The 13,812-nt window shown below is 29.3% G+C and overlaps 1 protein-coding gene across 2 annotated transcripts; it reads right to left on the bottom strand.

The window, feature by feature from the left end:
• Positions 1 to 122: 122 nt before the first annotated feature.
• On the bottom strand, positions 123 to 1,799 carry LOC122601962 (protein HIGH ARSENIC CONTENT 1, mitochondrial). 2 transcript variants are annotated; one of them, XM_043774691.1, is made up of 6 exons: positions 1,663 to 1,785; positions 1,479 to 1,559; positions 1,233 to 1,306; positions 960 to 1,030; positions 549 to 602; positions 123 to 411 (listed from the first exon to the last, which is right to left on the bottom strand). In XM_043774691.1, the coding sequence occupies exons 1-6, from the start codon at positions 1,683 to 1,685 to the stop codon at positions 295 to 297; spliced, it is 420 nt and encodes a 139-aa protein (XP_043630626.1). In that variant the 5' UTR covers positions 1,686 to 1,785; the 3' UTR covers positions 123 to 294. The 2 variants fall into 2 exon arrangements, with proteins under 2 accessions (XP_043630626.1, XP_043630627.1); XM_043774692.1 differs by lacking the exon at positions 549 to 602 and having other exon boundaries at positions 1,663 to 1,799.
• Positions 1,800 to 13,812: the final 12,013 nt, after the last annotated feature.

Raw genomic sequence — 13,812 nt, 5'->3', positions numbered from 1 at the left:
ATAGGATAACGAAATCAAGATATCGACACTTGACATATATTCTTCAAGACTGGTTGGCTTTACGGCAGGGTAAAGTCGGTTTTTCCAAAGTCCCGATTGGTCTTTTATAGCAATAATGCTTGTAGTCTGAGTGTTGGTTTCTTTGAATAAACACAATTACACATAAACGAAACAAATATTCATGGGCACACCACAAGCGTGTTTTATGAGGGCTTTCAAAGAAACATATGCAAACCACATAAACAGATAATGCTTACACACATAATGCACAGTAATATAGAGTGCACATTATCATTAGCGGCGAAATTTGCAAGCCGTTTTTAACTCCTCAGCTGGTGCCAAGTCTCCAGCAAACCCATTGTCAACCCATGCTGAGTATCCCCCAGCCATGTTCTTTACATTCTTGTAGCCCTGCATTTCATACCATTTCATCATTAAATGAAAGATTATGTTTGTATACTGTACACAACAACCAATATAACAACAGATGTTTTGGAACGAAATTAAATAATTCAAATGCACTAGAGACCGAAAAGAGCATTTCGTACTGCTGTAAGGAGGTCGATAGAAGCTTTAAGCGATCTGCCTCCACTGTTACAAGCCTTTAAAATACAACATACCAGAAACAAAAACATTATCGTGTAAAACAAACACACTTCAATTGTGTACAAAGTTTAAGATGTTCTTTAAAATACTAGTTTTATGATAGCTCAAATAATTGAATAGCTATTAGAATTAGTAGCAAAATTTGTTAGTAAGTCAACTTCAAATTGTAAAATCAAACAACTCCTAATGTCTCCGATTAAGAGAAAAATGTAAGATGCAAGTTTGATTACGCCTGCTAATTTGACCGCGAAACAAAATGTAATACTATTGTTATGAATCTAATACTTATCTAATTATGACTTATATATATAAGTACCACTTTATATATATTGCTAAGAGAAAATTAGAAATACCACAATGAGTGAATCCTCCTTATCACAAAGAGAAGAAACCTGAGCTATAAATTCAGGATTTTTCACCCTTCCTGTAATTTAGCAACAAAATATATATCATTCCTGTGGATTAATCGGCGAAAAAGTACTATATAAGTATTAGTATTCTCGTTTCTATAAAGTGACAGTTTTTTATATTGTCCCTATGGATTAATGGGAGAAAAAGTACTATATACATACTAAGTTTTTAACTTAAGAATAGATTAATAGAGAACATGAAGACGTAATTCATACCTTCTTGTGTGATGAACATGTAAGGGATATTTAGTGCATTGTCCGCGTGACTCTTGTTAAATTCTTCATTTGTTCTGTCATGGTTGTCATTGGTAAGGCAAAGCAGAAAAGAAAAAAAAAATTGGTTTAAAGTATTCCAAACGTGTCAGAAAATTCATCATAAACACGAATACATAAAGAAAATTTCGACTAGTGATCGATATGATTTTACTCGATCTTTCAAATGAGGTTCTTTGTGTCACTAACCTGACATCTAAATATCGATGTCCGGAGTTAAGAAGATCTTTTGCTACATGAACATCTATTGTGACCACATCTTCGACGGTACTAATAAACCATAAACGTTGAGACAACATTAATATCAAATGTTGATGAACCAAACACAAACATATACAAAAGAACACAAACCCGATACAAAGTAGGATTTAACCTCTTGGAGTTGGAGGAATCCATAAAAATCAACCCTTTGATGATGAACTATATAAAATTATGTCTAATGCTTTCATCAATTTGTACCATCAAAAGTTGACTTTTACATGGTCAAATACACATAATAACAAGATTTATAACATATTATATTCCACAAATAGTTGACATATATTTTTTAAATATATATTTATAACTTAAATAATAAGGCATGATATGTAACATTTCATAGTGTCAAATATTATACTCATCTTAAAAATATTTTTAAGGGATACTCGTACTTTCTTTTACACCTGAAGTTAATATTCAAAAAGGAACGATAACTTTGGACATCCGTCAATATAGCATGGTGAGGAAGAGGTTGTGGGTTTGTTTGTTTTTTTCTTTTTTTTCTCCCCTTTCTTTTGTCATTTTAATTTTGTCTATGTGTTTTTATAAAATTTTCATGGATTTTTATAATTTTCTTATAGGTTTTTAACCTATTGCCCCATATTAAATTTATTTTTCATGAAGTTTTTAATTTTGCTCTTTTTCTGGTATCGTCTCTGACTATATATATATATATGATAACTCCTCGAGTATGAGTTTTTTTATAACATTTGTTTAACATTTTGTAATGTTGAAATATGTTAATCAGTCGGTCATACCTTAGTCTAATGACTCTAATGAGTCAGTATTAGCAAATCAGTAGTTTATTTGAGTTTTTCGAGCTTGGGCCATAGACCAATAAGCTTTGGTTATACATATATCTAATTATCTAATATCTGATGCTATTATATAAAAGAAAGTAATAACAAAGGCCCCTTCAACAATTTTAAGCTATTAAATTTGTCTTTCTATTTTCACTTACTCATATCAACTATACATTAGATTCCCTTTGACACGCCGTTTCGTTCAAAGATTTAAAGTTTCATCGAAAAGCTAAAGTTCCTGAAACGCTACTTCATTTTGGAGTTTTTTCTTTCTAATAATAGCTAAAGCTAGTTGCATCCAAATAAAGCTTTTAACACTTTAGGAGTTTTTAGTTTGAAATAAAAAGTTAAAGCTCTTGAAAATCTTAGATCAAACATAATAATTCATTTCTCATTTTTGGTTTTCTGCGGTCTGCATCACTCTCGGACACACACATGAGCAAATTATGCTCCTATTAACTTTCAAAAGCATCTCATCTTATAAAACAGTACACCGCCGCTACATCGTACAGACATCCGTCTAACATGAATAGAAGAAGCCATGTACAGTTAATACGTTATATCATCTCATAGTAAACATATTATGTCGTTTCAAACTTTCAATACACTGCTTCAATATTTATATACTCCGTATAATATATGTATGGAATTTAATGCGATGGTGTCGTTGAAGTTAACCATTTTCAAAGTGAGAATTTTAGCTGAATTTTGATATATGTGGAAGTTGGGACGGTAAAACGAGAAAGATAAAATTACATTTATTTATTTATGCAAGATAGCAGGCTCAGCATCAATAACGGCCCAAAGTCCCAAGCCCAAATATTTACGTCTGGACATTTGGGGTACCCAAAATAATGAAAATATCAACGGCAAGTTTTAAAAATATTCAAAAATTTTATTCTGATCTTATATTCTTAATATTCTTTATTCTTTATAAAACTTGATAAAAATTATACCAATGCAAAACATTTCTAAAACATACACAATCCATATAATTTCATAATCAATTCATATAATTTTAGTCAAATATTATGTAACATAAAGAAAATTAGTTAAGGTCAAAGTTTAAAAAGTTAGACTTTAAAAATTCAAAGCATGTCATTTTTAGTGGGACGGGGGTACTACTTTATATAGCTTTCGGTTTTTCCCAACAACAACAAAAAAATTCATCTATTCAAAATACTCTTTCTTTTCTCATTAAGTTAAATATTTCCATCTAATATACATATAAAATATATGATTGTCATGAACCTAGCTTAGGTATAGAAACCATCATATGCTAATTAATCTGTAAAAAAACATGGAGAGTGAATCATCTACCAATATATATATAACAAGGTCATAAATTCTTTTATGGAGAAGTAAAGACCGTTAGATGAGTTCAAACTTTTAATCACAACCCTTAGATCAGATTAATAATAATGCTACCAAATCTATTGTTAAGTATACACAAACATTAATCCCTTTACTTTATATATTTAGACAAAGAGTGTATTTAATAAATAAAATTCTAAATCAATTAAATAAGAAAAATAATATCATCATATTTAGACTTATTATTTTTGAATCATCGTGCCATATTTCTTTACTTTACATAATAAATTTATTATTGATACAAAGTATTGATATTTAAGGTTATACGTAAATTAGAGATTCTCTTTTATTTATATTTATAATTTATATCAATAAAATAATAATTAATAAAACATACTTAAAATAAATAATATCTCTGAAACCAATATAATCTTTTATATATATTAAAAGAGAACCTTTAAATCTAAATGGAAGAAATCAATACCCTCTATAATTTTCCAACATTTAATACTTACCATTGGATCAACCTTGATGACATCATCTTTGACTAAACATTTAGTCTTATACCTTTTCAGTCCCTCAACTTTAATAAGTATGAAATTTTTGACATAATAAATTATTAGGAATAACAGATGCAACATCAAAATAGGCAATTTCATATTTACTCAACGTCACAGCTCTTTAATTTCATGTTTTCTCCTTGAATCTATTAGGCCAATGAATAGAGGTGTTTATTTTATTTTACAATTCATATATTAATATCATATAATGAGATATACGAGTTGATTTTAAAAATAAAAAATCTAAACTTTTGACACAATAAATATTGAAAGGGAAAAGTGAATATAAGGTTGTCCGACACCTAAGCTTAGGTGTGGAACCCCTCACATACAAAATTTTTAATATTTTTTGATTAATGACTAAATGTTTGGGCCCCCATGAATTTTATGGATTAAAAAAATAATTTGTGAGTGTTCAACACCTAAGCTTAGGTACCTATGAGTCCTATATTCCTATCCCCTATATTGAAATGATATTTATGTTAGGAGATATGCTGCTTAAAAAAAAAACATCACGTATCGGTCAAAGGATGTCTCAATCCTGTTTTATTTCATTGGTATATTATATGAAATAAATTTATACGAAATACCTTTGAAGGTAATCGGTGAAAAAAAGTTGTCCAGTTCGAAGTTTTTCACCCAATAAAGCTCTAGAAAGTTAATTATTGTCTCATTTGTTACTTGTGTGATTGTTCTTATTTTAGTTCTTATTATGTCAGTGTTTTTATATCTTTTATTGTATATTTTAGGTTATTTTTATATTTTTGATTATATTTTTTCAGTTATTTTGTCTGCCTTTTATATGTAAAATGCAATTTTCTTATGTATTTCTCTCGCATTTTACGCAGGCTATAATCTAGTTTATTTAATATACAATAAATATTAAAATGTTAATATGTGAGAGGTATTTATATCTAACTTGGATAAATGACAATCACACACTTTTCCCTACATATAACACCCTTTAGTGAATTTTATTTTCCGTTTAACATACATCTCATAACAATACTACCCACTTATACATTAATTATGTTTACATTAATAATCACACATCTACCGCTACCACCACGCGGTGCTGCCACCGCTGCAACCATCGGCTCCACCACTACCGTCGTTACGCCACACTATCGTGTCACATGGGCATGTGCCTAGTTCCAAAAAAATGTATCAAATATTTGAATAAAAAGAACCACATACTTGGATATCCAAAATTTCAAATATTTTCATATTGAATTTCTGAATGTCCCGGCTACGAATTCGAATTGGGATATATTAAACACCCTAATTACATTACACTATCGTACTATATTACGTTATATTACACTAAGCATTAAATTATGTAATATTGCATTATATTTCATTATAAATTTAAGGGTTATTTACTGAAATGGTACCTCGACTATCCATCATATTACTGGTTTCATACCTATAACTTTAAAATTACTCTCATCATACCCCAACGTATCAATTCTCCACTCGGATGATACCTGACCTGACGGGTGTCAGTTTGGCCGTTAAGTTGGGGTATTACTGGTTTCATACCTAAAACTTTAAAATTTACCGTAGTCATACCCCAACTTAACTGCCAAACTGACGCCCGTCAGGTCAGGTATCGTCCGTGTGGAGAATTGATAAGTTGGGGTATGATGAGAGTAATTTTAAAGTTATAGGTATGAAATCAGTAATATGATGGATAGTCCAGGTACTATTTCAGTAAATAACCCTAAATTTAATTAAATGAAGTAAACTTTATATTATCTATTATACTATATTCTACATTAAATTATGAGAAATAATTAATCCTCTTAACAAAATAGCCTAAAAATTCTCCTAACTATTGGATGGTGATATTGTAAAAATCATGGGGCAAGATTAGAAAAGAGAATTAGTGGAAACCACATGTCACCTTCTTAGGGGGCATTTGGTTCGCAAAATGTTTTTGAAGGAATTGGAATCTGTCAAAGGATTGGAATTTGAAGGAATTGAAAACTATAATTTGTATTTGTTTCGTTGACCGGAATACAATGGAATAGAATTCATAATATAAATTATCAATAAAAATAATCAATAAATATATTTTTATAAAATTTAAATAGTAGTACTTTCTATTAAAAAAAAAAGTTATAAATGTGTATAAAATATTATTAATTTTTATAAAATAATAAAAAATATTATAATATAATAAATAATTTTATAAAATAATAAATTTTTTATCATCTAACATTATTATTTTATAAAGTAAATAACTATTTATTAAATAATTATTTTACATAAAATAAAAATAAACTTTTATAAAATATAAGTAAATTAATATAAAATTCTGACTTATCGTTGAATGATAATAAATATTAATTTTATAATAATAATAATAATTATTAAATTATTATATTAATTATAATAATAATTGTTATTTATATTAATAATATTAATAGTAATAATAACTGATAACAATAATTATTTTTATTTAATTATAATTATTATTGTTAACTATAATAATTGTTATTATAATATATAATACTTATTACTTTTATTAATAATAATTATTTATATTTATTTTTATATTATCATTTAATATAATAATAATAATAACTGATTGACATTATATTAATTACTCGTATATAATTTATAGTATTAGTAATTATTATTATTATAAATAATAGTAAGAGAAAAATACAATATCTATGAAATAAAACATAATAATAATTTTAGAAGAGTAAAATTGTGAATTTCATTGGAATACAAAACTTTTCATTCAATTTGCTAAGGAATCTTGAATTCCTTCATATGATGGAATTCAAAGGATTCAAATTCTAATTCCTTACAAACCAAACAAGTCATGGAATTTGAATTCCATTATGTGAACCAAACGGGATGTGGAATGGAATTCAGATTCCAATTCCATCGATTTCCAAAGAATTTTGCGAACCAAACAACCCATTAGAGTGTTAGGAGAATTTTAGGCTATTTTGTTAGAATGATTAGTCATTTTTCTTAAATTATAACATTTATCTATAATACTAATTAAAACATTTAGGTTAGTTGTGGAAAAAACATTCTTCCTTCATGTGTTCAAGCCTTTGAATAGAAATAAGAAGCCCTTTTATACTAAACCCCCCGCTATCGAATCACGACACAAAGTTTGAATCAAATTCACTTTTCAAAAACTAAATAAATTAAAACACTTTTAAAATAAATACACTACGCCTTTTACATCAATTACTTTTATATTAATAACCACACTATCACCATCACCACCACCACCACCACCACCCGTCATCATCGTTGCCGGCTTGCTGCCACCACTGTCAACACTACCCACCGCATCTGCTGCCATAGCCGTCACCACCATCACACCACCGTTGGCGCCACCACTGTCAACACTACCCCCGCATCTGCTGCCATAGTCGCCACCACCATCAAATCACCGTTGCTATTAACATTGCCGTTGCATTGCACGGTCATATATCTAGCACTATCTTAAACAACATTATCGTTGCATTACAATATATAATTATCATATTGTAAATTGTATTATTCTTCATATTAGTATGTTATACTCGTATCACACATATTATATTATATAGATCATTTATTATATACAATATAATAATATTACATTATTAGTTTTTACTACCCATAACATATAAATTAAAAATAAATATATGTACAGTTAATGATTAACTAAATATATACATAAATTACAAAGTGTTGAATACATGAAACAAAATACTACACATAGATAAGTAATGTCCGTATGGATTAAGTCAATATATTTGTTTTTTGTTTATTAAGTCAAAAAAACAAACATGTTTGATGACTTAATGGATTAAGTATTTTTGATTAAGTCATGACTTAATTTATTAAGTTCCAAACAAACGCCACCTTACTCTTTATATATATGAGGTGAATAACTGTAGTATTTTAAAAATTTTAAATTTCATCTTGACATTCGCATTATTTAAGAGAAAGAGTAGAAATGTATGTCATCAAATGAAAAAGCTAGTTATATAAAAGCAAATTTGAATTCATATTTATATCATACATATGTGTTGTTCTATACTTCTATTATGTGTCTCACCATGATACCAAGAATAAATTGAAGTTCTGATTTCCTTCTAAAATCTAATAACCCACAATTAACACAAATTAAGCAAATTAATACTCTTCGTCAGACAATGAAAGTCAATCCAGCTGGTGAGAGACATTCACGGTTTTACTTAAGGTTTTGAGTTCAATCTTTAGGGATGACAAAACCTTGGGGGTTTTCCTCTAAATACTTGTAATGGCTCATGATCAAAATCTCGTTGTCTAGAGTACGTGCAAGGTTTTACCATTATACGGTGAAGTATCCTTGATATCATATACCGATTGAATGTTCGGAAGAAAAAAATCTTTTTCATCATTAGCATGATCTTATAGTAATTCTAAGTTTAGTGAATAATTTACTCTTATACAATTAATAAATGCTAATAAATTCATTGTTAAGACAATTCATTAATTATTAATTAATACTAATTAAACCTTACTTTTGTTTCAACCGGCAGATTTTGTAATGAGCGAAAAACATATTGTAGTACAAAGAAGCTTGAATATCTATACATCTCGCTATCAAACCCAACATTCCATCAAATTAATACAGATATATGCTTTCTGTCCAAGTGAAGAATTCGATCACAAAACTCACATTAACCACTCTATATATGATGCCGTCTAGACGTGGCTAGATCGAGCTTTATATATGTGGTGGCCAAGCTGAAATATGTTTAGTTAAATCCCACATAAACTATGATCGATATACATCTTTAGTACCCGGTTTACAACGATGGCCAATAATTAATCAAACAATTAAAGAGGTAACGAAAAAGATTGTACTTAAAAAAGTATCAAGGAAACAACGACAAGTAATTAATTAAGGAAACAACAAGATTTATTGACTAGTTAAAAAGTAATTAAGGAAACAACAAACTGATCGATCAAGAAAATTTTTCAAAGAAAAAAAAAAGAAATAAACTAAAAATAAAAGTGCGCGCGCAAACTATATATATCTTGAAGCTATATATAGTGAGCCGCTAATGGTGTGAGCCAGCAAGAATCAAGCTAGCGGTTTAGCAGCTAGGTTATCAAACTCACAACGAACTTCGTTGAGGCAGTTGTTGAGTTCGTCATGTTCTGCTTTCAAAGCAGCAATTTTTGCATTCGCCTTCTGTTGTTTGGACAGGAGTTGCCTACGCTTTTCCAGCAGATCGTTGATCTGCCTATTCAGCAACTCAATCTGACTTTCTACGTTCTCTTCCTCTCTTATCTTAATTCCCTTGGACATCTTATTTCACTTTTAATCGATCAACAAATTTAATTAAAACTCGCTTATACTTTTGGAAATTACAAGGATCGAGATTCTAAAAACCTAGCTCTAGACGTAAACTCATATAGAATTGCACTCCTCACTTTTTTTTTATATATAATAATACTTGAATTGTACAATTTCATCAACTTACTTAGTGTCCTATTTATACTAGATGAAGGAAAATACTTTCCTTTAACTTTAATTTTACCAATATAGGAAAACCATCAATATTAAAAATATCTTTAAATATGGAATATGCATGGTGTTAGGTAAGAAAAATAATTTTTAATTTATCAGTTTGGCTTGACGTGCAGAGAAACCTGCACGACAAGAATCAATTTGTGATATAAAAATCCTTATAGCAAATACAATTCGAATTGAGCTTGCTTGGGGAGCACCGATTCAAGGATTGCGATGGCTTATCTAGCTAGTATATAGGTCCCTTCTATCTGAGAGTGTTAATTATTACTTAGGACTTAATTTAAAAGGATGAAACTTAAAAAAAGAAAAAAAGAAAGAAAATTGTTTTATGGTCAAAATAAATGTCACTTTGACGGCATAAAAGCGATCAATAGAAAGATTTGGCGCCGTTCACTAAATTCTGTGTTTAATAATGTAGTTTATAAATCGGTGGTTCCTTTTTTGAAAAAGATTTATCATAATAGCTAATATCTTGATCTTTCTTTGTCTCGAACCCCGTACCTCTATAATAATAGTAGAGTAAGAGGTGGCGTCAAAACATAATTGATCTCCCTCAATTGTAAACCTCTATGGTATTTCCCATTCCAATTTTTTTCTATTACTGATCTGGAGCCGACTTAAATTGCTAAAGAATTTCTCGTACCTAATTCCTAAGGTCACATACCTTCCGCATAAATGCATATACAGTATAACCTTTATATATTAATATTCGTAAAGTTAATAACCTCGATAAAATTAATAATTTATCCAGTCCAAACTTGGGACCAGTACAAAATTAGACCCCAATCAATAAAATAATTAGATAATAATTTTTTTAAAACACTAGTGTAAATATGTTGATCCTAATGAAACTATAAATTAATAACTTCATATATATTCCAAAAAATAAAGGTTGTCTACTATTCTACTGAAAAAATGAATCTATAGTCATTTATTTTTATTTTAACTTCAAGTTTATACTAAATTCATCTTAAAATTTTTCCATTACATCTAAAGGGTTGTCGAATTGTCTTCTCGTATTACAATAAAAAGTTTTGATGAGTTATTGTCGCTTACAATGCTTCTTTCTAAGCTCATAAATCATCCTCAACTTTGTCATCAAAAAGTGGTGATCTTTCTTATACACACATAATAGTTTTTGTTGTTATTTGGTCATGGTTGATCTTTTGACACCTTTTGTTAGGTCCAGATTTACTGGACTCACTCCAGACGTGTAAAGTGGAGTCCTCTGAAGATTTTTCCAAAAATTATGAGAAGGCCAATGAACTATTTACATGTACAGGAATCTGGATTCTACCAGATTGGTTCACTGGACTTTCCTCCAGTCAAGATCAATTCACTGAAGACATTCTCACTGAAGTCGAAGACTGAAGTCTGAAGAAAGAAAACTGACAGATAGTGGGGCCCACTGGCAGTCTTACCAAATCTCCTGACTGGAGTCCTTGTCAGTGTTCTAGACCTTACAAGTCTGAACACTGATTACGAGGAATTGACTTATTTACCTTTGCACGCTTTTATCCGGACAATCCATTTGTCTTTTGTTAAAAGTTCTTATACGCGTGTAAAGGTGGTTGGTTAAAGTATTACAAGTCACATCATATTGACTTTATTCATGTACTTTAACCAATGCTTTTAAAGAATTAATATTATATTTCTTAAATGCATGAAACCTTATTTGTACGGCAAAAAGAATTAAATACTAGTTCTTTTGCCTATAAATACCAAGTCATTTCCCTCGTCCAAATCACTTTTGCAATTTGGTGCATTTGCCTAAATACTCTCGATCTTAACAGTTATACTTCACAATTTTAAGTATTTCGATCAAGGAGTTTATTTAGCAAATATAGATCACTTGTAATTCATATATTGTTAGGATATTTACATTATTTGTAATATCTTGGTTCCGCAACAATCTTGTATTTTATTTAACATCAATAAATAAAATACACTTAAAAATTACATTTGTGTTCCACCATTTACATACTTGTTTACTTTATTTATTGCTTTATTTATATTCTTGCGTTTATATTCAAAGTGATACTAGTCTAATCTAGTGCATACTTGACTTGTTATTCTACACTTGTTGGTTAAACCATCAAGTGAAGGACTTCACACTTTTTAATTTAGAAGCCATAATTCATGTGAATTTAAAACTTACCATTCGATATTTATAGTGATTAATTTAGAACCATGTGCACTAAGCTATCTTTAATTCAAAACAATAAATTTCGCAAGTTCAGTTAATTGGTGAATGTATATTGGACATGAAAATTTTAAAAGTTATACATAAATCTCTTTAAATTAATAATTTATGAATTTATCGATATAATAATATCTCGTTAAATTAATAAAATCCTCTTGTCCTAACATTATTAATTTATAAAGGTTATAATGTATATTAGGAATCTCCTATAGGACATAGCATGAATACGAAAGGGTTGACTTTCCGGCTAAGACAACATCTATAGCTTGATCATCTTCCTTTAGGCAAAGAGAGCCACGCAGTCATCATGGATAACATGTCACTCATTCAGGGAAAGAAAGTCATGCTTATTCTTGTTGAGCGAGTGATTTTATTCTGTTAAGCGAGTGATGCTCAAATGCAAACATATATTCATGCGGGTAGTGACCCTTAGTACCCACAAATCAACACTGAGCAACAAAAGGAGTTTTACAACTTCCGACCAACACTTAGCGAAGACTATTCTTGCCATGTCAATTACTACAAATTGGGTGATTTCAATTCTCGGCCATGTCAAAATCTGTGGAAGGTTTATTGGAAATTAATCAATGGGAAATTAAAACACCGTCTCAACGGATTTAGAATAGGGTATAATATAGCTACATGTGTTAAATTTTGTTAATAAATTCCCTTTTATAAGACACCTGATTTTTTTTTTCCAAACATTCTGTCTGTATATGACATCAGGAAAAACTCACCGTATAATGGTGAAGCCTTGCACGTATCCTAGACAACAAGATGTTGACCATGAGCTGTTACAAGTATTCAGAGAGAAATTAAAACCCCAAAGTTTTGTCATTCTTAAGGATCGAACTCAAGACTTTGGGTAAAACCATGACCTGATTGATACATGATCTTTGTATCAAATCAACATAATTAAGTTTAGTTATTACACCATAATAACTTGAAGGGTTTCTTAGTGGCTAATTTATGATAATTATTACGTAATAGTATGCTGTAAAAAGAGAGTCAAATATTGAGTTACTCGTAACTTGGTCGGGCCGGTTTGAATGATTTTATCTTTCATTATCCGCCTCGGTCTCCAGGAATTATCAGCGTAATAATTATTTAGCAAAATGTTTATGAGGGTTTCTCATATATGTAGTGGCCTTTAATTTCTAGTTAAATTTTTATTTGTTAGATTTGTCTTGTTAAGCTTAGAATTCTTCACTCTTAGAAAAAATTATCAAGTTTTACAAATAGATGTAACTCATATAAGGCAGGTAGAATTGATCACCGGTTAAGCTCTTATTACTATTTCCTTTTTTATGGTGTATATATACAAGAAGATTAAGTTAATTTTCTTATTTCAAGAATCAAATTTTTTTCAAAGATAATAAAAATTCTTAACTTTTGAATTGGATCACATATTATTAAAGTTCGTTCACACGTGAAGCATTATATAGATGTTTGTTGCAGAATAATTTTTTTTTAAACCTTCACAATTGCCTTGCTGTTTACATGCGAACAAACGGCTATATATAAGATTTTGAAAAAAACTTTGTTTAACAACATATATTTTGATAACGTTTCACATGTGAATGAACTTTAAAAATATGTGATGTAACACATAATTGGAAAAATGATCACTACTGCAGACTTTACTTAAGCTTAGGTACTGATACATTAAAAAAAAGTTACAGATTATACCGTTGAATTTGACAAACATACATAACCCCCCCCCCCCTGTATTTTACATAATCTCTCATGTTTTACTTAAGATAGGTACTGCATGTTTTACCTAACCTTTCCCTTACATAATTTATGAGTTTTTATGGTTCTTGCAAAAAATTTCTCGAAA

Source organism: Erigeron canadensis, chromosome 5 (assembly GCF_010389155.1).
Source record: "Erigeron canadensis isolate Cc75 chromosome 5, C_canadensis_v1, whole genome shotgun sequence".
In the NCBI taxonomy this organism is placed as follows: domain Eukaryota; kingdom Viridiplantae; phylum Streptophyta; class Magnoliopsida; order Asterales; family Asteraceae; genus Erigeron; species Erigeron canadensis.
This window is presented reverse-complemented; position numbering and strand designations above follow the sequence as displayed.